Source organism: Panthera tigris, chromosome B2 (genome assembly GCF_018350195.1).
Source record: "Panthera tigris isolate Pti1 chromosome B2, P.tigris_Pti1_mat1.1, whole genome shotgun sequence".
Taxonomy (NCBI): Eukaryota; Metazoa; Chordata; class Mammalia; order Carnivora; family Felidae; genus Panthera; species Panthera tigris.
This window is the reverse complement of record NC_056664.1, coordinates 53,902,317-53,929,134: the sequence shown is the minus strand read 5'-3', so window position 1 is coordinate 53,929,134 and position 26,818 is coordinate 53,902,317. Positions and strand designations below refer to the sequence as shown.

Here is a 26,818-nt window from a genome sequence, read left to right as displayed (position 1 = left end):
TCCCAAGTAGGCTCTGTATGGTCAGTGAAGAGCCTGAGGTGGGACTTGAACTCACGAAATCATGAGATCATGACCTGAGCCCAAATCAAGAATCTGATGTTTAACCAATGGAGCCACCCAGGCACCCCTGCACCTATATGCTTTTTCTTAAACTTTTTTTGAGGGCATCTCATTAAGGGAGTTTTATGGTGCTTTTTTCCCAAGTGTTTTTAGAATTTGTAGGCCAGCAAGAAGTATTGGTAATAATACAGGTTAAACAAAATTTGGTTGCTTATTACTCATAGAAACATAAGAGAAGGAGGATCTACATTCTTACCAAAGAAATATACTCACTCACCCTCTATGACAGAAGTTAGGGTATTAGCAAGTACTTTGTTAATTCTACCAGTGCACTCATTTCTGAACCAGAAAGAATGCAGCGGATCTGGAGGTTAGTGACACCTTGTGGTGAGACTGAGCTCTGACTCCTAGAGGTTCTCAATCTTCAAAGTATAGAAAAATTACCAGAGGAGCTTGTTAAAAACAGAAATTCTTTGTGCACTTGAAACTACTGTAAGGTTGTGTGTCAGCTATACGTCAATAAAAATAAAAATAAAAGAGAAGGATAATGACCAAAAAAAACCCACCCCAAACCAAAAACTGATGCTCTTAGCCTCACCCCTACAGAGTCTAATTCAGAAAGAAGAAAGGAGAGGGGAGAGAGAGAGCATGTGCGTGTGTTCCTGTGTGTGTGGGGGTGGGGGTTGGGGGGAGGATGTCCATGAACCTGCATATTTAAAAGGCAGCCTGCGTGATTGTTGGTTCTGTTTGGTCCTAATTCTGATTTAGAAGGCATTTTAGTGATTGGCCCAGCTCCCTCTTTGTAATCCTCCTCTCTCCTAACTGCTGTAGTATCTCTTGGATTATGTGGGAACTGTAGCGATCTTCTGGGACTATTTTGGACACAAGAGGACCCAGCTGAGCTTGCACACAGAGAAGGGATGGGAACAGGCTAATGTGTTTTGCCAACTCCATTTGCATCTTCTCCTTATTGATTTTTGATGACCTCAGTGCTTCTTTTGACTCTGTGGGTCACACCCTACTTTTGTCTTTTTTCTCCTTGTTCATGTCCTTCAGTTTGGTATTTGGGGTCTCCATAATCAGACCTCAGATCTTCTCCCATGTCCCTCACCGGGAATCCCCCATACATATTAATCTTTCATACTGCTTCTTCTCCTGAAATTCTTACCCTCCATCTTTTATGCTTTTACTGCAGTCTCTAAGTAGTTTTTATAAATCTTTTAAAAATCAGAAGACCTGCAACCCTCCTTGAAGCATTTAGCACCCCCTACACTCTGGTCTCCCACCATACTTTGTGCATAGCTTACTTATATGGTCCTCCTGGTACATCATGAAATAGTGTTTCCTATTGCTGCATAAATATGTTATCCATCCATCCATCCATCATTTTACTTATTCATTCATTCCTTATGTTGTTTTCCTTGCCTGGAATGTAAATTCTATTCATTCTTCAGATGCCACCCACACAACTAAGCCAAATATAGACTATCTTCAGCTTCATTCATTGATTCCTCCTCTGAGATCTGCTAGCACTGAGTGTCCTCAGTTGCCCACTTTAACTCTTAATTATACATATCAATGTATACATGCACTTCTGTTCTTCAGTAAATTGTAAGCTACATGAGGACAGAGACTATTTTATGTAATTCTTTGGTATTTTCTAACGTTCTATATTCCCAGATGCATAATATGGTTTAGCTAAACTTGTACTCTTTGCTTTACTGCATTGCCTCCATTTAGTTTTAAGTCTTTATGGTGTTTTATAATGATGTTTTATATTCCTGCTTTCTTACCTTCAGAGTCTGCTCTCAGGAATATAGAGTAACACTTGGCCATGTAACAGTATTCAGTCCTGCTCGTATGCCATGCTTCATGCCTGAGTGGAAAGAAATATCCTTCTTCACATGAAGTCTGACTTATATACACAAAAGTAAAGCAATGTGCTCACTTGCTAGTTTTTTTTAACTGAATTAAAAGCATTTCTTTTTTTTTTTTTTTAATGTTTATTTGTTTATCTTGAGAGAGGGGGTAGGGGCAGAGAGAGGGAGGGAGAGAATCCCAAGCACACTCCTCACCGTCAGCGTGGAGCCCAATGCAGGGCTTGATCCCATGAACCGTGAGATCATGACCTGAAATGAAATCAAGAGTCAGATGCTTAACTGACTGAGCCACCCACTTGCCCCTAAAAGCATTTCTTAACATAGAGTAACTCTGGGCCCTGAGACCCTGAGGTGCTTGACAGAATACACAACGTTGCAGGTTGAGCCTCCTTCTACATATATACTCCCTTTGGGAATGTAAATGACCTCCTTGAGCTTGGTGACTTTTGGAGCCCTTTGTGTAACTAGCCCCAGAGGATCACCAAACTAACTCAATACAAATCTGGATTTGTTTGGGTTTGTTTTCTGCCACAGGGATTCAGAGCAAGCCCTCGGCATCTTAGAAGACGCGCTGCTGCGGCCGCAGCTGCTCGCCTGGAAGAGGCCAAACCTGTGGTGGAAGTTCACCATCAGAGTGAGCAAGAAATTTCAGTGAGGAAACGAAGAATCAAGAAAAATAGCCGAGTCCAGCCAGAATTCTATCACTCCGTTCAAGGTGCTTCAACCCGAAGGCCTGTAAGTAGAGAACTTTTACAAGATTATTAAATACATGGCATGGTTGTTCTTTGAGAAAATTGCCAGATTAACTAATCAGGGTACTGTCTTGTCATCCTCAGCAAGTGCTGTGAACCCATATGAATTCCAGGGAGTGTGATTTCACAGAAAGCACTGGGCCAGAGAGTTGTCAAAGAGGCCAGAGTTGATCACTGCAGATGGAGTGATTTAAAAACTGGTGGATATTGAGCCCCATTAGAGCCAGGGTCTAGATTTAGAGCAGGCACCACAGAGTCAACAGGCTGAGGTGCAATAATGACAGGGTCGGAGTTGGTGAAGAGGGGCAGCAGCCAACCTAGTATCAGCAAAGGAGAAGCAGTGCAGGGAAAGGTGGGGCTCCTCTCCAGGAGGAGGCTTGGGGCCACTCAGGCCTGTGCTGCTCTCTGCAGTCAGCCAGAGTGATGGTAAGGGTGCTAGCCTTCTCTGATTTGGCCTTCGTTTGGGTCCACGGCAGCAGGCAGCGTTGTCCTCTTCTAACTAAGTTCTCTGCATCTCTGTTGGCTGCAGTGCTACCTTATCTGGGAAAAGCCCTCACCTGGGAGCCGGTCTCCACCTGTTGACCCCATTGTTCTATGTGCGCTGATATTTTTTCTTGGTTCAGGTTCTCACACGTGGACTTTTGACCAAGGCTGTGGCAGTCAAGGATTTGGGGCTTAGAAATGCCACATGAAAACTTTGTAAAAAATATTTCATAACTGCAATAGTTTTACATTGCTTTAGCATTTAGAAGAAGTTTCCCTGTGGTTCGCTTTTATGTTGGGGGGAGCCTATTTTTGTCGTTCTTTATGCCAACCTAGGGGAACCATCAAGATTTGACTTGTTAATAAGTTTTTGTACATTATTAAAGTGGAACTGCCCTTCTGTGGAGGTAACTACATCGTGGCACATGCGGAGATTGCTAGAAGGCCGGGAGAATGTCTGACTCAGTGAGCAGGCCAACAATGATGGCAAGAAGCTAAGTTCCTTCACAGAAAAGGTCCTGTTTGTCTTTAAACAATTGTAAAATAAGCACATATTTAGAAATGAGAGTCTTCTTTTCATGATTTAGTGAAACAAGCTATTAGGTATCTATGTGGTATCTAATATGAAGTGGTAGGAAGATTTATTCACTCTCAACAAACATAAGCTTGGAAATAAGGGATACACAGTTATATATTTATTCAAATAAATAGTTATTTGAATAACAGTTATTTTTTTTTAATGTTTATTTATTTCTGAGAGAGAGAGAGAGAGAGAGAGAGAGTGAGCAGGGGAGGGGCAAGAGAGGGAGACAGGATCTGAAACGGGCCCCACGCTGACAGCACAGAGCCCGGTGCATTGCAAGGCTCAAACTCATGAACCACAAGTTCATGACCTGAGCCTAAGTAGGATGCTTGACCGACTGAGCCACCTGGGTGCCCTGAATAACTAAGTTATTGAGGGCTTACTGTATAATAGGACTCACTTGACAGCCCTATCAAGTAGATGTTGTTATTATTTGCATATTATGGGTAATGAAACTGTGGCTCAAAGAGGATAAATAACATGTCTACATTTACCTAGCTGTTTGCAGCAGAGTCTAGGATTTGGATCTAGGCAGCCCACTTCTAGAACCCAAGCACTTACCTCTGCAGTCTGCCACCTTGCTATAGTACATGGCCTCTAGGAACGCACAGCTGACTCCATGGCCAGCATGCAAGCAAGTAAATATGATGCATGTCTGTGTTAGGAAAATGCTATTGTAGAGTTAAGGACAAGGTACCATGGAAGCATGTTGAGCATCTTGGAGGGCCGGCAATATTTACAGAGAAGCAGACACCTGAGATGAATCCTGACAGAGGAGTTTGTATCTCTGATGAGAAGCACATGTACAAAAGCACAGAGGTGTGACAAGGTGTGGCGTCCTCAGGGAACAGCTGGAGGTGGTGCTGGTGGATGAGACTGGTTGGGTCAGGCAGGGCCAGATCATCAAGGGATTGTATATTATGCTAAACAGTTGGGTTTATCTTTGTGATGGGGATCTGTTGAAGGTAGGAAATAGGCACATTGATTCTCTTGACCGGAATATAGTGAATTCTTTGTTGCTTCTAATCTCAGATGTCAGGTTCAGGTTGGGTAAGTGAGTATCATCACAGTTTTGAAACCCTCAACCACCATTATTCTCTCATGAGCACTGTACATAACTGCCTTGGGTAATAAGACATATTCCTCTGTGACTTTTTTTTTTTAAATATTTATTTATTTTTGAGACAGAGAGAGAGAGACAGAGAGACAGAGTGCAAACAGGGGAGGGGCAGAGAGAGGGAGACATAGAATCCAAAGTAGACTCTAGGCTCTGAGCTCTCAGCATGGAGCCTGATGTGGGACTTGAACTCACGAACCCTGAGATCTTGACCTGAGCTGAAGTCGGATGTTTAACTGACTGAGCCACCTGGGTGCCCCAGCTCTGTGACTTTGAAATTGGCATCCATTTTGTCCTTGAATGCCTGTCTTCCCTCTTTGTTTGCCTGGTGAATTACAATTCACCTCTTAAGACTGACCCATGATCAAGCAACTTGTTCAGAAAAGGCTTTTCCGGTCCTTCCTATCACAGTGAGATACCTTTTGTTTTGATCCTCAGCATTTTGTACAGATCTCCTGCATAGCAATTATCTAAGTGAAAAAGGCAGGCATGGGGCACCTGGCTGGCTCAGTCAGTGGAGCATGTGACTCTTGATCTCGGGGTTGTGAGTTTGAGCCTCACACTGGGTGTAGAAATTACTTAAAAATAAAAATCTTAAAAGAAAAAGTCAGCCTCTGTAGTAAGAGGGACATGGGTTCAAGTTCTTTTCTGTGTACCTGGCAGGAAACAGGTAGCACGTAAGATAATTTAACTGAAGAGAATTTAATGAAAGGACTGTTTACAGAGGTGTGGGCAGGGCTAAGGTGCGTCACTAACCTTCCGGTGGAGCCTGCCTACCTAGTATTCCTAGCCTGAAGAGGTGGCAGATGGCACTGGTCTTCCTGCATCCTGGTAAGAATTGCTGGGGCCATGAAAGAACCTTTCATAGGAACTGGGATGGAGGAGTGAAGCCACAGCCAGAATTCAGTGAGTCAGGAAGGGAGCAGGGCGAGTGTATATAGGTTATAGGTTTCCATTGACCTACCCTAACTAGAAGCCAGAGGGCAAAGGGGCTTGGATGATTTGAAGTACAGAGATCATCATCCCAAGGAGAGAGCAAGGGAGACGTGGGCAGAGAGTCTGAGAGGGGTCAGGGACAGTGGAAAATAAAAACAAAAACCAAAAAGCGTATCAGGTAATCTTTGCCAGGTTGTTTAACTCTGTGAGACTCAGATTTCTTATTGTAAAGTGTAGCTACCTCAGTGAGTTGTGAGGATGAACCGAACTGACACATGGAAATACATGGCACAATGACCTGCTTAGAATAAACAAAAATTGGTAATGTCTTCTCTTCCTTTCCTTTCCTACACCTTGACTTATTTGGGGGCTATGTCATCTGTCTACAATATCTCCTGGAGAATGGCATCTGAATGCATTTTAATGAATACATGAATGAGTGATATTTATATATGACATATAGCTTATGCAATAGAGGAATTCAGAGAACAGAGAGCGTCCACACCCCGCCTAGGGTGGTCATGGGATAACTGTTTCACAGATTGGGCTTTAAAATATTGGCAGGGTCCCTGGGTGGTTCATTCGGTTAAGCATCTGACTTCGGCTCAGGTCATGATCTCACGGTTTGTGAGTTCGAGCTCTGTGTCAGGCTCTGCGCTGACATCTCAGAGCCTAGAGCCTGCTTCAGATTCTGTGTCTCTCTCCCTTTCTCTACCCCTCCCCTACTTGTGCTTTGTCTCTTTCTCTCTCTCTCTCAAAAATAAACATTAAACAAAATAAAATATTGGCAGGAATTGACTAAGCAGCAGAAGTTAGGTATGATAAGTGGAATTAGTAAAAGTACTGAGAACCGTTGGACTGGATTTGGGGATTTATATGAGAGAAGTATAAGGTAGAGCTGGAAAAGAGGCTGGGGCCAGAACATTCTAGATAGCCACTGTGTTTAAACTCCATTTTTTGTGCTTGTGGAGGTCTAACTAGAAGAGGTATGATTAAAGCACAATTTTAGGAAGATTAAACATAAGCAGGGTGAGTCCGTGGGGAGCAGGGCAGGGGTCAGGTAAGTACTGTAGTACTGTAGGTATAATTAGGGCCTGAACTTGGGTCTAACAGGTGATGCTATGCTGGCATCTGGTGATCACTGCTTCTGGGGAATCAGATGATGACCTTGACTCTCACTTCTTCAGAAGGAATTGGAAGGGAGAGAGATGAGAGGCAGGAAATAGCAGTGGAAGCTACTTGGTTGTTTAGGGCAAAAAAAAAAAAAATTCTGGAGAGGGTTCTTTGGGGGCAAGTAAAGCTCACCTCCCCCTTCTATCTGCAGCTCCTAGGGTAGCTTCATTTTTAAAATTTTTTTAATGTTTATTTATTTTGAGAGAGAGTATGCACAAGCCAGGGGGGGCAGAGAGGGAGAGAGAGAATCCCAAGCAGACTCCTCACTGTCAGTGCAGAGCCCAACATGGGGCTCAAACCCACGAACTATGAGATCATGACCTGAGCCAAAATCAAGAGTTGGACACTTAACTGTCTGAGCCACCCAGGTACCTCTCTAGGGTCGTTTTAGAGATTGGAAATTGTCAGAGTTGGTGAGGAGGCTGTTGGTATCTTATGTCACATGATTCCTGTTCAACCTTCTGGAAACTTAGGGCCTCTGCTGACATGTCCATATTTTTACTACCATATGTGGACTTGAGCTAAGGCCTTGTGCCCTCTTCTGGATTTGGTTATAGGTGTAGTCAGTAGTTCTTGCTAGAGCCACCCTATTCAACATGTGCCCAAAGCCTGTGCCTTTTCTAGCTTACACATTTGGAGAAAGTCATGGGTTGCCATCAAGTCAACTCTGATTGTGTCTTGGAGATGGAATAAAAATAAATCAGCTGTGGTGATTCAGGATCATTTCAATGACTTTATATGAAGCACTCTAGGCATTTCTAGTAGCCATCTGAATAATAAACAGCCCTAACAGTGAGAAAGCCTGAAATAGGATGTGGCGGTGAAGGATGATGTGGAAATATTGGGGTTCAGAGCAAATGGTAAAGAAAGAATTCTTGAGACGTCTTTGGTGCAAAGAGATGGTTTTATTAAAGCATGGGGACAGGACCCGTGGGCAGATGGGCAGAAAGAACTGCACTGGGGTTGTGAGGAGCAATTGATTATATACTTTCAAGTTGGGAGGGGGTTAGGGATAGCATAAGTCTCTTAGGAATTTTGGAAGCAAGGTTTCCAGGACCTTGAGGGGGCTAGCTATTGTTAGGAAGAGGTGGATCATTTATTACTGTCTAGTAAAACCTCAATCAAGAGACCCTTCAGATGTATATCAGTGGGCCATATGCTTAGAGGATGATTGCTAACATATATCTTGGAGGTTTGAGATAAAGAAAGTTTCCAAAGGTATTTTTATATATTAAAGGAGACTTACAGGATCCTGGAGGTTAGGATAATATTAAGCTAAGATTGCCTTTTGCCCTTAGCAAAGTATTAACATCGAGGCACTTGAGTTCTTAAAGGAAGGTCACTTTGCCTGTCTCAAGGACTCATCAATGGGCTGTAAGTTGTAAGGAAATTTAAAAGTTGTAAGGAAAGTTTTTCTTTTGCCTTTGATTCCCACATCAAAGGAGATGGATCAGAAAATGTGACAGTACAGTTTCAGCCAACCTGCATTGGGACCAGCCCCTTGATGAAGTAGGCCACAGGCCACATAGAATGCATTATACTTTTGTATCCTTGGCTTCTCTAACCTATTTTTCTGATTCTATAATTAAAAAAATTTTTTTTAAATGTTTATTTTTGAGAGAGATGGACACAGTAAAAGCAGGGGAGGGACAGAGAGAGAGGGAGACACAGAATCTGAAGCAGGCTCCAGGCTCTGAGCTGTCAGCACAGAGCCCGACGCAGGGCTCGAACTCATAAACTGAGACTACGACGTGAGCCGAAGTTGGACACCTAACCGATTGAGCCTCCCAGGTGCCCCTCTGAATCTATAATTTATACTCAAATGTGCCTATATGAATTTGTAATAGAGATCACTAATATAAACTTAATTAATAATATATGTGCATTTTATTTCACACCTTTGGAATGTTTCTAAGAGTGAGTTAGGTAAAAATTTATCCAGATTTTTCTCTTAGTTAAATATGTCTTGGGGCTTATGTTAAAGACATGTCACTGGAATACTTAGGAATTTTCCACCACTTTGGAGCAGAAAAGATACTTAGCACCAGATCTCCATTTGTCCTTTAGTATTTTGACATTAGAAAACTTTTGTGTTGGAATCCTAGAGTTTTAAACCTCCTTTTCATCGTGATAACACACAATAGCAAGAGCTCTCACATTTATGGCACGTTTACCATGAGTGCACACTTAACTACCACGTGGGCAACAGTGGGCATTGTTCTCCTGTGTTTCCGTTTTTTCTCCCTTAATCTTCCCAGCTGTTCTCTGGAGTAGGTGCTCACTTTCCAGAAGGGGAAACTTATCAAGGTCACACAACTGGTAGATAACAGAAATAAGATTTAAGCCTAAACACCCTGACTGGACAAGGGAGAAATTCACATGATCATATTTTTAGTGCTAGATGTTTATCCTAAGGAACCCTCCTCATGTATTTTAATCACTTTGAGTCTCAGTTTTCCTACCTGCACAGGTGGTGGAAATGGTATCAAAAACCGTAGATAAACTCCAAACCTCATTTTCGCCATGCATTTTATTGAATCTCCCTTTTTGTGGTAGGGAGTAGTAAGAGTCTTTCTGCCTCTTGCCCTCTCATAGGAACCCGTTAATGTATAACAACATTCAGCCCCAGGAGGTATTTATGTGTTTGTGTTGGGGGTGGGATGAGGGGAAATGAAAATTTTAGAGCACTTGCAAATAACCAGGCACACTGAGTCCATTCTTGTTACATTTCGCTGCTTCTCATTTTTCGTACACTACAACAACATCGCCTCCATTTCCTTGTGACTTAAAATTTCTGAGACTTTCTCCCGGAGGTGCAAGAATATCTGATTAAAAATTGCTGGTGTTCCCAGGTCCCAGCCCAAGCTGTAGTTTGCTCCCCCTGCTGGCAAAACTTTGGCCCATGAGGCTTGCGCGGCAAGTAACTGAATTATTGAGCCTGATAATATTGCAGGATTTTTTTTACCACAATGCCCGGGATTCGTTGTCTCGCCACTTTGAAGAATGAAGAGGTGGACACAAAATGAGCAGCAGGGCAAAAGTTTCTAAGAATATAAGATTACGAAAGAAGAATAGTAGGAACGCTTTCTTTCAGAGAGGGGACATTCAAAAGTGAATGCCGGAGGACTCTAGGCAAGGGTCCTTGTTTTATACGGTGCTGGTGAGCCCTCCCTCTTCTTGCCTTCCTCCCTGTTCCTTCTCAGGTTCTATCCTTATTGGCTGGATAGCTTGAGGTGCTGGGTTGTCCATTCCTGATTGGCTCGTTTCCAGTGTATGAGGGGTGTTCTATGGCCATTCTTAACGTCTTGTGTCAAATTCCAGAGGTGAAACCTGAGGGGGAGTAGGAGAGGTCTGTTACATTATTAAGAGGAACCTTATGCCTGAGAGGTCTTGCTGTGGTCAGACACTCCCAGCATTTTTCAAAAATAGGTGTTTTTCCCCACCTGGGGACCTCAGGCCCTAATCTTTCCCTTTCTGCCTACTGACTCCTGTATTGTCCTATGATAATAATTTTGGCTCAGGAGTTAGAGGGCAGGTGGGCTTAGCGCAGACAATTGGTGGTCTGGGTTTCTGAAATGGTGATCACTGAAGAAGAAGCAGGTTTGGGCTGATGGGTGGAAATCAAATTTCTGATTTGGATATGTTAAGTTAGAAAATATCTATTAGATATCCTAGTGTCTGAATTTCATGGAAAACCTGAGCCTGGATTGGGGGTCATGAGTACAGAAACGTTACCAAATTCATGAGACTGGATGGGATGACCCAAAAAGTGAATGTTGATGGAGAGGAGACTTGAGGACTGAGCCTTGGGGTTCTCCAGTATTGAGAGGTTGGGAAGAGGACTAAGGTTCATTTATAACTTCTAACTCTTCCTCAGAAATAGATGTAGGGGCGCCTGGCTGACTCAGTTGGGAGAGCATGTGATTCTTGATCTTGGGGTTGTGAGCTTGAGTCCCAGATGGGGTGTAGAGATTACTTAAATAAAAAAAAAAAATTTAAAAAGGGGGCACCTGGGTGGCTTAGTCAGTTAAGTGTCTAAGCATCTGACTTTTGATTTGGGCTCAGCTCATGATCTCACAAGCCCCATATTGGGCTCCTCACTGGTAGCAGGGAGCCTGCTTGGGATTCTCTCTCTCCCTCTCTCTCTCTCTCTGCTCCTCCCCTGCTTGTGCGCAGGCATGTGCTACATTCTGTGTCTCAAAATAAATTAAAAAACATTTAAAAAAGTACTTAAAAAAATGAATAAATACAGATACAGAGAACAGATTGGTAGTTGCCAGAGATGGGAGGTAGGAGATAAAAAAAAGTACACACATCTGAATACAAGTGTTATTTTCAGTGACACAGAAAAGTGAATCTTTGTAATATATACACACACATAAGAAATACAGATACCTTAAGGAGAGATGGGTTTAGGGCCCTTGAATTTCATTTAAGCATATTCATTTTTGGCTAAGAAAAGGCAACTCAGGTAGAAACTAGAGAAGGTAGCAGAAAAGGATTTCCCAAACCTACTGATTATTCTTTCCTGTTCTTTCTCCTACTAAACTGCTTCCTTGACTTCAGCCTTCTGTTGTTGGATTCTGGTTTCCAGCCTTGGGGAAATTTTCTGCTTTTCTGATTGCAGTTCAGGTTATTGTAAGGCTGCAAAATATTTTGGAACATTGCATAGTTTTCATTTAAAAAAAAAAATAGTGTTAACAGGATTTCAGGTCATCTTTGTAGTTGGGAGCTTGCTGCAGTGTGGAAAAGATTAACCACACATCCTTGATCTCACTGAAAATATAGTAGGATGTTTCCCTGTTCCTTTCCTGCTTAAATTATTAAATGGTCTTCCTTTTCCTTTTCAAATATGTGGGACCAGGCAGCTTTATTTGCATAACCTCAGGACACTTCCCTTTCTGTGGAAGGCTTGACTATACAGCTTATACCTTACTTTGCCTTAATTAATTGGCAAGTATGAAGCTTCTAAAGGAAATGTTTGTTTTCTTTTTCTCTTTGGAGTTCTAGAGAGTGAATTGAATTAATAAAGTCAAATTTCTTTTGCTAACTGCCTGAAAAGGATTTTTTGAATTATGCCCATGCAACTTACTGAGTCTGCTATATATTGCTATGCCTCCCTTATGGTATCTTACAAAAGATTTTATGTACTATAAATTTACTAACAATAGGTGAAAGAATAATTAGCGCACAGAAGCATGCCAGGTAGGTGGACTATGTTGAATGAACAGTGCTCATACAGGTAGAGTTTAATTTCTCAAACAATTCATGAAACCAAGATTAACTTGGTGAAGGGATTCATGCGCTTTGCTTGGAGAAGAATAAGTGTATCTTTCTAACTCATGATTCTTTCCTAGGTCAGCATTTTGACGACATCAAGGCCTGTTGCCATTCCATTTAAATCTTTCTTGTACTCTGGGTCATCTGTTTAATTCTTTAAGCTCAAGCAAAGGACATTTGAAGAAAACTCAAGTGTTAGATAGTCTCTGTTAGCGACTTAAACTTTGCAAGTTTTCATGAAGAGCTGTGGATCAAAGGACTGAAAAGAAAGCCCCTTCAAAGATGGTCTAGTTTATTACTTCTAACCAGAACAATCTTTAAATTGTGCTGGGAATGTGAGTGGGGATAAATTCCTTTATTTTAAAGGACACACTCCAGTAGCTTCCTTTGGCATTTAAAAGCCCTCTTTGCCTGAGGTGACTCCTTGATCTTTGTCCTCAATCCCATGGGTTACAATAGAAGATCCTTCCCTGTTTGTATTGTTTGTAAAGAGAGTGAAGCTAGGCCCACCTGCTACTGTGTTACTATCAGCCCTTGTGAAATCAAAATGTTTTGAGGAGATCTTAGAGCTTAGCTGATTCGAAGGTTCTCCTAATGCAAGATTCTCCTTTGCTCTAGTCCTTTGAATGGTAAGATCTTCCATTGTTAGATACCTCTAAAGTAACAACTTAATGTACTTGGAATCAAAAAGCTGTTTGTTTTCTAGGCTCATGGTTACATCTCTCTGGACCTTTTCTCTTTTTCTCAACTTTTCTACATATCACTTTCATTGCACTCCTCCAGACCATCTCCTGGTGAGTTACAAGGATCTGTTTGATTTCTCTCAGTAGTGTGCCCCCCTCCTCACCACGCCCCTGGGTGTGAAGTGATAAGTGTGGTTCAGGAAAATCAAACTATAGAAATTGAACATAAGCAAAGAGAGCTTAGTTTGTGCCTTGGGAAAAGAGAGGTCAGTTCTGGAAATGAAAGTAATGTTTCTGGAAAATTATTGTTTTGCAGTAGCACTTTGTAGGTAAGTAGTACTTCATATTTTTTAAAAGCATGTTCATATTCATTAGCTCATTTAATCTGAACAACCAATTTATGCATTGAGTAGGGAATATGTTGTTAACCGAATCTGACAAAACCGAGCCTCAAAGAGTAATGGACTGACCCAAAGTCATAGGTCTAAATAGAAGCAGATGTCTCTTATCCCGGTAATCTGTTTGGGTGAGCTCTAACTCAGATAACACCTGAGGAATTAGGTGAGAAATTTCAGGGACAAGACTATAGATTCCAGTAGATTGTAGGAATTAATCATTTTCTCTACCTGATTCACTCCTAGGGCGTATTAGTTATATATCTTTGAGAGCCTGCTCAGTCTGCATTGTCTGTACCGGCTATCCTAGGGCACCAATGCATTGGCAGGTCTGCCTTAGACTAATAGTACCTAGTTCGTGCCTCAGCCTTCACACATCCTGCTCAACTATCATATGGTAATGTAGGTAATTGACTCTGATGCTAGGGAATATCACTGACTTATCAGCATTGACCTCCACTGTGTGCAGCTCAGTGTCACTACGATGAATGAAGATTAGATACATAATTTAATCTGGTGTTAAAAATTAGGTTGAAATATTCTTGTGCATTGTTACTGGAAATGTAAAATGGTGCAGCTACTATGGAGAACAGTATGGCAGTTCCTCAAAAAATTTAAAATAGAATTACCATAGGATCCAGCAATCCCACTTCTGGATATATAACCAAAAGAATTGAAAGTAGAGTCTCAAAGAGATACGTTTATACCCATGTTCATGGTCGCATTATTTATACTAGTGAAAAGGTGGAAGCAACCCAAGTGTCCATTGACATATGAATAAATTAACAATGTGATATATATGTACAGCTGACCCTTGAACAACACGGGTTTGAACTGCACAGGTCTTCTTATATGTGGATTATTTTCAATAAATACACGGGGAATTTTTTTGGTGGTTTTTGACAATCTGAAAAAAATTTGCAGACAAACCTATAGCCTAGAAATACTGAAAAAAAATAAGAAAAGTTAGGTATTATTGTAAGAATACCTTATATGGTAGGTACAACATATAAAATATATGTTAACCAACTGTTTCTTATTGGTAAGGTTTCTGGTCAACAATTGGTTATTAGTAGTTAAGTTTTTGGGGAGTCAAAAGTTATACATGAATTTTGATTGCGTGGGAGGTTGGTGCCCCTAACTCCTGTGTTGTTCAAGGATCAACTGTACAATGGAATATTAGCCTTCAAAAGGAAGGAAATTCTGACATATGCTGCAATATAGATGAACCTTGCAGGCATTATACTATATGAAAAAAGCCAGTCAGAAAAAAGAATCCATACTGTATGATTATACTTCTATGAAGTACCTAGAGTAGTGAAATCATAGTGATGGAAAGTAGAATGGCGATTGCCAGGGGCTGAAGGGAAGAGAGAATGGGGAGTTGTTTAATCAGTACAGAGTTCTAGTTTTGCAAGATGAAAAGATTTCTGGAGGTGGATGGTGTTGATGGTTGCACCACAGTGTGAATGTACCTAAAACTACTGAACTGTACACTAAAAAAGGTTAAGATGAAAAATTTCTTGTGTGGTGTGTTTTACTACAATTAAAAAAGAAATTTAGTTTAGGGGCGCCTGGGTGGCTCAGTCAATTAAGCATCCGACTTTGGCTCAGTTCAAACCCCATGTCGGGCGATGTGCTGACAGCTCAGATCCTGGAGCCTGCTTTGGATTCTGTGTCTCCCTGTCTCTCTCTCCGCCCCCTCTCCCCCTTATACTCTGTCTCCCTCTCTCTCAAAAATAAACAAACATTAAAAAAAAAAAAAGAAATTGAGTTTAAACAGCAACTGCAGGCAAAGAGGCAGAAGAATTACAATAAAAGTTAATGGAATAAGGACTTGAATGGTAGGAACATCAGAGGAGATATACATTTAGCTTATTTTAAATAAAATTATCACAAAGTAGGAGAGACAAAAGGTAAATAAGTGGTAATCATAAGTAGCAAATGCTCGGAAAAGGACTTAATTGCTAATGGGAGGATATGTCCTTGTAGGCACAGTGTGGGCATGACTGTGGATTGAGTATCAGGTGGCAAGACATATTTCATATAAGTGAAATGACAGTTGGTATCATTACTCTTAAAAAAAGAGAAACTACTTAGAATGTAAATTCTTAGTTGAGGTTTTAAAGGCTACTGTATGATCATTTGCATATGAATTAAAACATATTAGAATAAGCAATATTGATCTAAAACAATGTAAACCTGATATTAATTTCAAAGATTGTATTCTTTCATGATTGATTGATGTTCTGTATCAAAAAACTTGAGAAGCTTTATTTAGCAAATAGCTATGTTGATGTTGTTCAGTGGGAGAGGGAAGAGATGCAGGTATAATAACATCAGAGAAGTAAACCCTTATAATCCTAAAATTGAATTGGAAATATCAGTTTGAATTCATAATGAATTTTTTCATTAAAAAAAAGTATTTCCTAGCTCTGTCCACGGAACAGGTCTAGAGACAACGACCAATCCAGTAGTAATGCCATATTATAGTTTCCTAAAGTCATTTCTTATGTAAACAAACTAATGGTAGGGTTTTTCAAGCAGATCCTGAGGAGGGGACATCCTTGTGAAAGTGATTTATTGAAGGACAGGTCTCAGGAGGAGAATAAAGAAAGCAGGACAGGCCAGAGAGCAAAAGCTAATAAGCAAGGACAAAGGCTTGGCGGGAAACTAGTTACAGCCTGGTCCTGTATTAGAATTTGGTGCACAAATTGCACTCCAGAATTAGTCTCAACTGGAAGTGACCCTTTAGTCCCCCACTTCAGTTAGCCACTGGCCATTGGCCACCAGGTGGAAGTGGGAGGAAGCTGAGTTTAGCCCAGGGGAGTTCTTTGAAGAAGGAGCAGCTGTGAGCCATTAGCAGTCAGCACCAGCTGCAGCTGGGAGTGTACTGGCTGGGTGGAGGGGATCCAGTTGGGGCATCCTCAGCAGCCTTGGAGAAATGGCTGATGCAGATTTGGAGCAAGAAATATAGAGTGAAAGTGGCACGTCCTGTCAAATCAGAAAGCAAGGAAGCATCCAAGATTACTGAGGTCTTTCAGAAGGACCAGGAGTAAACTTGGAGAGGTTCCTACTGCCTGATCAATAAGAATAATGATCACAGTGGATTGACACACATCAGTATATTTAGAATCCATGAATTTATGATATAAAAAAAAACCCCACCTGATTAATGACCTTTGGAGAATGCTAAATGAACCAAGTCATTTTTCTGAAAAATGGTAAAGGGAAAGGAATCAAGCATTATCTGGTCTTGGCTATAAGAATTATTCTATACGGTAAATCAGATAGCTGTTGAGGGAAGAAAGCATGATGAAATTCCAGTGTCACCATTTTGCAGACCCTAATGAAATAATGAACTGAAACATTGATCAGCAGTGACTGCTAACCCCAACAATACACATTAGGTGCCTTATATAACCCTTAAGATTAATATTCTTGTGAAAAACATTGAACCTACATCAGATCAAACTACTATTTCTAATTAAAGACTTACACAAAATAAAGAGGACAGAGGAATATGTTGAACAATTTGCTGAAGATACAGTTAGTAAAACCCAGATGGTGGGAAACCTTAGGATAAACACTCCAATTCCTTCAAGAAACAAATTGTAAGGAAAAAAAAAAAAAAAGCAGGAGGGGCAATCTATAGATTAAAAGAGATTTTAGAGACCTATCAACTAAATGTAATGTATAGGCCTTGTTTGGATAAACAAACCACAAGTAAAAGAAGAATTCTTGAGAAAATTGGGGACTAATGAGATATTTGATGGTATTAGGAAATTTTTATTAATGTTTGAGATTGGTAATGGTATTACAGTTTTGTTAAAAGTAGTACATATCTTTTAGAGAGATGTACTAAAATAGTAATGAAATATTAAGATCTCTGGGATTCACTGGGAATCCAATGGGTTGGAGGAGGAAAGGTATGTAGGAATATAATCCCAACAGCACTGACCAAAACTTGTATTGATGAAGGTGGACAATGTGTAAATGGTAGTATCTTATACTACCAAATTTAAGACATTAAAAAAAATGAAACACTTATTTGTGTGAAATTTATATCATCACCACTTGGCTTTATTATGTCTCTCCTGTGACTTTTGTTTCCCATAGAGTGAGCCTAAAGTTTTGTTAATAACATTTCCAAATTTTAGATAATTTACTATTAGAAGGTTTTTAGAAAGACAGAAGGGGGAAATATTCTTATGGCCATCTTTTGAGGCTTTTTATTTCTTTTTTCTTTTAACAAAGGACTGTTGCTTATTTGTCAGCTTTTTTGCTCAGAAAATTTTATAATAGCATGTTGGTGAATGGTGTAAAAGTGTGCTATTATTTAAAACTTGAACAAATAATGTAAAACAGGTGAAGAATTATATAGGCATATTCTTTCATTTTAATATCGAAAAACTGATTTTGTCTGAGATTGCTGTTTTCATTCTTGATAGATTTATTGATATGAAAATAGAATCATTATTAAAACAAAACTGACTCAAAAGGCAACACTGCTTGACTTTGTCTTGCTGAAACTTAAAGTGATACCTCATCTTAAAACTTTTTCTTGGTAAACAGAATTCTTCTTTTGCAGTATTACCTTCTTCCAGCAAATTATACTTCTATCTTCTTACAGAGCTCATGAAATTTTGATGATGGTGGAAATGCAAGCTATTGAACTGCCTAATCGATTTTAGTTAATCTTTAATATTGACATTGCATTCCATTATGTGACTTTCTGTTCAGGAGATGGTTTTCCTGAAGTAGATTCTTTACTTTCATTTGCTGCTCATACTTCTATTTTTCTGTTGTTTAAATCGAGAGGCAAGCTGATGATTTACACATTTCTAGTTCTGTTTAAAGCTTACTTAAGAAAGCTTGAAACTATTTTAATTAGGATGCTTTAGAATTATCTGTGAATTTTACTTATATATTAGCCCTATTAGAAGTAGGCATGGATAATTGAGAAAAGATTATAATTTTTAGCTGCTGTGCTAAATGCAAAAAAATAATTACTCTGTTCAGTTTTGCAGAAACTGGACAGCTAGGCATGGATCTTTAAGAAGCAGTGGGTCCTTGGGGCACCTGGGTGGCTCAGTCGGTTAAGCGTCTGACTTCGGCTCAGGTCATGATCTCACAGTTTGTGGGTTTGAGCCCCGCGTGGGGCTCTGTGCTGACAGCTTGGAGCCTGGAGCCTGCTTTGAATTCTGTGTCTCCCTCTCTCTCTGTTCCTCCCTTGCTCATGCTCTGTCTCTCTCTCTCCTTCAAAAATAAATAAAAACGTTAAAAAAAATTAAAAAAAAAAAAAGAAGCGATGGGTCCTTATAGGGCATGTGCTTTCGTGCTATGAATTTTTATCACTTGCAGAAAAATTATTTTTAAATACCCAGCATAAGTGTTGAAAATGAGCTCCTTTTTCTTAGCTATCAGAGTAACCATGTCCCTTGGACTGTGATTATAATCAGTTGTGACATATCAGTTTTAGCCTTTCCTGCATTCCAAGAAGGTTAAACATTATTTAGTATGATTCTTTGTCCCAGGAGTTCAGAAGGGCAAAAGTCATAACATTCAGCATTCAAGCTGACCATATACTTTAAAGTGGAGCGTCATGTGTTCATTCAGCTCTTTGGAGTTTAAAGAGATGTTAAAGAGTCATTAGTCAAGATTCTTGGCACCACGTTCCATCCTTTTGCTTGGTCCTGTTTCGTTTCATTTCGTTTCATTTCGTTTCCTTTCCTTTCCTTTCTCCTTTCCTTTCCTTTCCTTTCCTTTTTCTTTTCCTTTCCATCTTTCTTTTTCTCTCTTTCTCTTTCTTTCTCTCTTTTTCTTTTTCTTTCTTTCTCTTTCTTTCTTTCTTTCTTTCTTTCTTTCTTTCTTTCTTTCTTTCTTTGTCTCTGTGAAACAGCATATTAGTCTCCCATTTAATAAAGTGTGAACTATAGTCAGACTTGATTTCTTCCACTGATGACAAATTAGAGAAATTTGTGATTTTCACCAATAAAGAAAAACCACCTGGATTAAATATATCTGATTGGCGATGTCCTTTTGAGTTGTGCTATTTTTAGGAGTCTATTTTTTAGGAGTAAAAGACAGTATGGTTGGAGAGTTTAGAATTCTGTGGCCCATGGCCTACTCCTAAAAACTTAGATGGTTCATTTTGTAATAGACATATAAACTGGTGGTTTGAAGGTGGGAGCTGGGGTGGGAAGATGAGTAAATGGGATATCAGACATTGTCTGATTCTTTTTAAAAAAAATTTTTTTTTTTAATGTGTATTTATTTTTGAGAGAGATAGAGCATGAGCAGGGGAGGGTCAGAGAGAGCGGGAGACACAAATTGTGAAGCAGGCTCCAGGCTCTGAGCTGTCAGCATAGAGCCCGATGTGGGGCTTGAACCCACAAGCCATGAGATCATGACCTGAGCTGAAGTTGGACACCTAACTGACTGAGCCACCCAGGCGCCCCAACATTGTCTGATTCTTTTGGCAGTTACTTAGTGTTTGCTTTATATTCTCAGTTATTTTTGCTGGTTCTTTTTATTTCCCTAGGTATACATAACTTTGAGTAAGAGGCGTTTTTATTACAAGGCACTGTAGAAGTATTTCATTAGTTGATGTTTTAAAATATCTCTAATTGAAGAGCCAGATAAGTCAAAAAATAGAATTGCACTGCTTTCTTAGAAGCGTACTAAAATTATTTTTCCAAAGTAATTTCTTTGTAGTAGCTCTGTCTCGTGTTTTGACTTTAATAATGAGAAGAATTATGTTCCCCGAGGAGAAAGAGACTGTGCTCTGTGTTCTAACCCTTAGCCCTAGGGCATTGTGGAATTTCAATAAATTTTTAATAATGAATCTCTGGTCTACTTTTTTTCCTGAATAGTTATGTTTAGCCATCATGGAATAGGAGAAAGTCGTACGGTGAGAAATCAGACTGAAGAGGAATAGAAGAAAGGGAAGGAATACCAAGTTGGATTGTATTTTATACATCCAAAACAACTGTTCTTGATACTCTTTTGAAAGTTATTTCTCATGGGAACAGAAATTAAAATCTTTTTATGTCACATGCTATAAGAGCACCTGGTTTATTAATGGGTTGGGCCCAATTTATTTTGCTTGGGCTAAGACTTAACCTTTCTGCAAATATAAACATTATGATGGAGTGGCTAAGAGTGCGTATTCTGGAACCACGCAGCCTATGTGAGAGTAAATTCTGGCTTTAGCACATATTACCTCAGTGCGTTTGGGTACTGTGAGTTATTTAGCTTCACTGTGGCTCAGATTCCTCAACTATAGAATTGGGGTCATAACTTCATAATGTTATTGTGCTAATTCATCTTTTTAAGGTGCTCAAAACAGTACTTGGCAGATAGTGGATGTTATATCTGTTTGCTATTATTACTTACATAGAACCTAGGTATGGAATAAGGTTCTAGATGTGTTGGAGATATGGAGGTGAATAACATAAGGTCTCTGACTTTAAGGATATTATCGTCTTATGGAAGGGGACAAACAGATGGTTACCATGTAGTGTGATAGAAGGTGTTCTAAGAGAATATTAAAGAGTCACTTATTTCAAAATAGGAAGTTCAGAGAAGGCTTCCTGGAGGAAGTGTGGTGCTGAGCTGAGTATTGAAGCACTGTTGAAGAAATAGGGGAAAGCCTTCCAAGCAGAGGGAGCAGCATGTCCTGAAGGAACAGTATGAGAGAGCTCTGCTCCTTTTGGGGAACTAGAAATAGTTCCTAACGAAGCAGGTAGAGAGTTCGAGGCTGGAAATGGGTAAGGTCACAAAGGGCCCTGTTTGCCCTGCTAAAAAATTTGAACCTTTATCTTTTGGCATTGAGGGCCCTAAGGACAGTGAGTAAGGGAGGGTTATGACGAGAATTCCTGTTTAGAAAGATTAGTGCCAATGTACCAGTTGGATTGGAAGGCTACAGGGTTAAAGTCAGGAAGACTAATACTTTGGTCCAAGTAAGAAATGATTAGGGCTTGAATTGAGTAATAATGTAGGTGAAAAGAGGAATTAACTTGAGAGCCATAAAGGATTAGATTAAATATAACTTGGTAACAAATAATATGTGGGATGAGGAAAAAAGAAAAATCTTTTAGTTGGTGTCTAGCTTTAGCAAACGGGTAGATTCTGGAGTCTCACTAAAGTGGGAAGAAAGCAAGATGAGAGGAACAGGGTGTGGTGTAGGGGAGGGGGAAGATATGTTGGATTCTGTATGTGTGGTATATGAGGGTTAAATGGTCGAAGAGGAATCCATCAGGATGAAACAAACAGAAGACACAACCAGAGAAGAAAACCAGAGGAGAATGGTGTCACAGAAGCCAAGAGAAGACTGAATTCCAAGAAAGGAGTGGTAATGATGTAAAATATTGCCAAGGAATTAAGAAGGGTGAAGACTGAATTTGTGTTCTGAATTTTAAGCAGCAACACAGAGGACATAAGTGTTTTTGAGGGGAGAACATTTTAGATGTATAATGTTGGGCAGAAACTAGATTTCAGCGTATTAACGAGTACCTGGGACTTTTGATTTCAAGGTGGCAAGTAGATGGATTTCAATTCCTGATTCTTCTTGCAAGATTGCTCCAAAATAACAAGGAGAACAAGAAACTGAGAGACAAAGTCAATCTTTGAGGAAAGTGAGAGACATTTGTAACCTTGAACCACAGTACATGAAGATGAAAGCAAATGGAGAAATGTAAATGACTTAGCCAAGGTTAGGTACCTAACCTCTGTTAGGTACAGAGAATCTAACTATTGCCCCCTTCTGAGCACCCGAGACATGGTTAGGAATAGGAATCACCTTGTTTTGTTTCAGGTGGAAATGAGGTGAGGACCACAAATAGGAACTGTTTGAAAGTCTCCATAAGGAGCATTTTGACTAGGCACGTTTTTTATTCATTCAGACACCTTCTTCCTCCTACAGGAGATGAAAAGTATAATTTCTGAAGAAATTGGGTCAGAGAGACTATGGATTTGGGAATAACAGGCATTGAAGAGGCAGGAATGAGGTGTGGGGTGTGTAAATGTGATAAGACTTCTACACCTCAGGAACTTCACTCCTCTCCAAAATGCCAGCATCCAGGCTCATAGTTCCTAGGCAGGAGACTGGAAGACCCTTCTCTGAAGAAATCAAACCACCCTGAGGAAGGCAGATTTTAGTGGGTATCCTATGAAAAAGTCAACTGCTACCTTATTGCTTGGTAATGAATCCTACCAGTTGACAGACTTCATCAAATCATGCTTTGGCCAAGCCCACTAGTTGGACAAACCTAAATCATGTTTCCAGAGTTTTCAGTGAGTTTTTTAGTATCTCAGTCCTGAATGTGAATGGGTGGCTAATCATCACCAGATATTGAAGAAAGCCTCCAACATAAAGGAGAGAAAACAAAAACCCCAGACTAACTAATAAAAAGAGGAACTCAGAGGAGATAGTGATAATATAGAGAGATGAAGAAAATTCTTAACATCCTTGAAAGAGTAAGAGGTTATATCTATTTAAATATAATTAAAGAATTAAAAACATGACCCTCCATAAATATAAACTGAGCATGTATTAAAGATTTTATTCAACTTATTAATTAATTAATGCAGGAGCCTGTCAGATAATAAGGTAAATTCAGAGGAGAGTCTGAAGGAGATATATAATTAGTCAAGACTGCAGAAGTAAATTTGCTAATAGATATAAAACAGATTAATATTTTACTGGTGAATAATATGTAATATTGGGCTTGTCATTTTTGCTGGGTGGAAATTAAATCAATTGCATCATTGGACAAAATTCATTTGCATTGCTATGGACAAGAATCATTTGTTTAAGGGGCGCTTGGGTGACTCAGTCGGTTGAGCATCTGACTTCGGCTCAGGTTATGATCTCAGGGTTTGTGAGTTCCAGCCCTGTCTCAGACTCTGTGCTGACAGCTTAGAACCTGGAGCCTGCTTTGGACTCTATGTCTCCCTCTCTCTCTGCCCCTTTCCCGCTCACGCTCTGTCTCTGTCTCTCTCTCTCTTAAAACTAAATAAACATTAAAAAAATTTAAAAAATAATACTTTGTTTTATTACAAGTTACCTTTACTCTTACAGGGTTATAAATAGCTTGGTCTAGTGGTTCTCAAAGTAGTCCAGAAGCACAGAATCACCGGGGAGCTTGTTCTTTGTTCTGATCAACTGAATCAGAAATTCTGAGAGCAGAGTCTGGCAGACATTTTAGCAAGCCCTCCAAGTGCTACTGATTGATGCATTATTAAATGGGACAACCACTGGTTTAGTCAATAGAAAGTCAATCAAAGGTGCCCACCCCTATAGAATTAGATCATTCCCTGAGGGTTTGCTAGGCAGCACTCAACGCTCCATTGAAAGAACACCTAATATTCTCTTTTGCCCATTTCCAAGTCTTTCATGAGACATGCATGAAATGAAAACAATATGTAATTAAAAAATAATAAGGAGCAAAGCATAGCAAAGAGTTCTTGGAAGTTAAAAATGAGGGGTGTCTGGGTGCTCAGTTGGTTGAGCATCCGACTCTTGATTTTGACTTGGTTCATGATCCCAGGGTCTTGGGATCAAGCTCCATGTCAGGTTCTGCAGAATGTGGAGCCTGTTTAAGATTCTCTCTCTCTCTCTCTCTCTCTCTCTCTCTCTCCCTCCCCCCTTCCCCCACCACTTGCATGCTCTCCCTAATATAAGAAAGGAAGAAACTAAAAATGATAGCACACCCAGTCTCTTGAAGTTTATAGTTAATGAAATCTTTCAGAAAGTAGACAGACAATTGGAGAGAAAAGATAACTTTATCGAATGGTTCCAGATGGTCCCACATCTGAAAAAAGAAAGAAGAGGAAAATAGTGAGGAGAAAATTATCAAAGAAATAAAACAACAACAAAGGTCTCAGAACTGAAGGATGTGAGTCTTTAGATTAAAAAGACCTACAAATGGGGGTGCCTGGCTGACTTAGTTGAACATGTGACTCTTGATCTCAGAGTCATGAGTTTGAGCCCCACATTGGGTGTAAAGATTAATTAAATAAATAAATAAACTTAAAAAAAGACCTACTGAGTGCCTAACACAATGAATGAATAAAAGACATTATGCTAAGGCATTTCAGTGTATGATTGCAGGACACTAGGGATAATAAGATAATCCTATAGAAGCTGAGAGGAAGAGGGAGGGATCAAGGGAAGGGAGAGGGGAAGGAGAAGGGAAGGAAGGTAGAAGGGAAGAAGACCTCACACAGAATCACTTAAAATGGGTATATTTATTGTATATAAACTATTCCTCGGAGCTGACTTAAAAGAGAATGAGGAAACAGTGTTATTGGACTTTAGAAAAATATCAGGAACTTTAAGACAGTGGAGAATTGCTTTTAAAATTCTGAGAGAAAATGACTTCCAATCCAGAAAGTTAGGCCCAAGCTGTCAATAAAATGTGAGGATCAAGACATTGTCACATTTGCAGGGATTCGCAAAATTTATATCAGGTGAATCTTTTCTTACTTGACTGGTAGAAGATCTGTTCTCTCAGATGACATAATAAAACAAGAAAGAAAAAGATGTGGGATCTAAGAAACTGGGGATTAACACAGGAAGGAGGTGAAGAGAATCTGTAGGATGATATAGAAGATGGTCCCAAACTCCTATCTGTGCAGCAGAGGTAGGTAACAACTGGCTGAGATGAGAGGATGGGAAGTCTCCTGAAGAGATTTCTACAGGAATAACAAAGGGTCAGATTTGGCCATATGGAAAATCTACACTGAGACGAGTTGTACACAGCTCTTGGTATGTGTCAGAAAGCATAGTCAGAGCGGCAGGCGAACAGCGTTTTTCTGGGATGGGTGTTGAGGATGGCAGTCCAGGGGGAGACCTGGCACATCTTTGAAACCAGTGTGGCTGCAGGTGAAAAAGATGCCAAATTAGGGCATTGCCTGCTCTCCTACCTCAGCATGGCCACTGTCTTCCTGGATGGCAGAGGAATTGGGTTCATTGGGTTCAGGCGAGTCTCCTCTGGGCATCATCCTCCACTGCTGATGGGGCAGTTCTGCTGTGATGCCCTCACCAGGTCCCCTGTAGTTTCCCTGAGCCTCCCTAGTGTCTGGTTGGGCCTGATCCTTCCCTTCCCCATCCTGCTTTGGTACGCCAGCACCTGAGCTGGGGCCCTGGAGCAAATCTTAAAGACAAACTGGAAATCATAGAGATTAAAATAAAGAAAATAGAAATAAATGAGGCAATTATTAATTGTAAGAAAAATGGAAGTTTGAATAAGCAAGGAAATTTAATCATGATATGCACTTGATTAAACTGTGAATAATATCAACATGAAATCAATCATGAAATCACTGAATGTGGATTTAAGCAAAATTTATGTAAGAAAGGTATAATTTGTCTACCATGGTAGGAACTCAGTAGATAATACCTAAAACTAATGAATCTAGGGGCGCCTGGGTGGCTCAGTTGGTTAAGAACGACTCTTGATTTCAGCTCATGTCATGATCTCACAGTTCCTGAGATCAAGCCCCGAGTCAGGCTCTGCACTGTCAGCATGGAACCTGCTTGGGATTCTCTCTCTCTCCCTCTCTGCCTCTTCCCTGTTCTCTTTCTCAAAATAAATGAATAAAACTTAAAAAAAATAAAATTAATGAATCTAGAGATACCACTATGTGCATATTATTCTACAAGCATGTAGAACTAAAAGACAAATGTGGTAAGAACCAAAGATTTGGAAGTGGTTACATCTAGGAAGAGAGGGAGGAGAGCCCAAGACCACCATTTTTGTGTATAACCTGTTTATTGATTAGAATAGAAAGAGAAATCAAACTTATTCCTTCTTCCCAATATCCATTTAAATCACCATCTGCTTTTATGGAAAAATGTAAGACAGGTTTCACAACTTTTTTGCAAAAGTGGAAAACCCCTGGGTTTCTTTCAAACATTAAAGATTTTAGCACAGTCTAGTAATAGCATAACCCCAGTCTGGTCTTGCGCATGATCACAACTCCTATTTGAAGTTAATATTTCCTCTTCTCCCTCAGCCTGAGCCAGAATTGGGAAATGGCAAAGGACATAGTTGGCTTCTCTTTTTCTTCTTCATTTTCTCCCGTACTGTCCAGTTGTTGCTCCTGACTGTTCTAGGATTGGCCCAAGGAGAAGAGGGGACAAGACTAGGTTTGCACAGCCTATGTAGTTAAGATCTGGCATCGGTACACTCTGCCTGTGTTGCAGTTCCCTTCATTGTGGGAAATATCTTTACTTCGCTTGTGTATTCTCCCTTGGCCCCCTGAGCTTCTGATAATTCACCTCCTCTATTTGGTCCCTTCTTCCATCCACAAAGTCCTTTTGGATAGGATCTCCTTGAATAGGAGTCTAAATTAGGTTCCTCTCCCTTGGGACCCATGTTATGTCCCCAAAAAGCTTGTGCCTTTGTCTGTCAGGATGGGCAGCTCAATCCCGGACAGCTTTTTCACTCCAGCCACAGTCTTCACCTT

At 40.1% G+C, this 26,818-nt stretch overlaps 1 protein-coding gene across 2 annotated transcripts in view; it reads left to right on the top strand.

Annotated features, from left to right (window-relative positions):
* DST (dystonin) overlaps nt 1-26,818 on the top strand; it is a 491,592-nt gene that overhangs the window by 64,268 nt on the left and 400,506 nt on the right. For both annotated transcript variants that reach the window (XM_042986591.1, XM_042986590.1), the window contains exon 3: nt 2,475-2,675. In XM_042986591.1, coding sequence (XP_042842525.1) covers nt 2,475-2,675 — 201 coding nt within the window. The remainder of the gene's footprint in view (nt 1-2,474; nt 2,676-26,818) is intronic.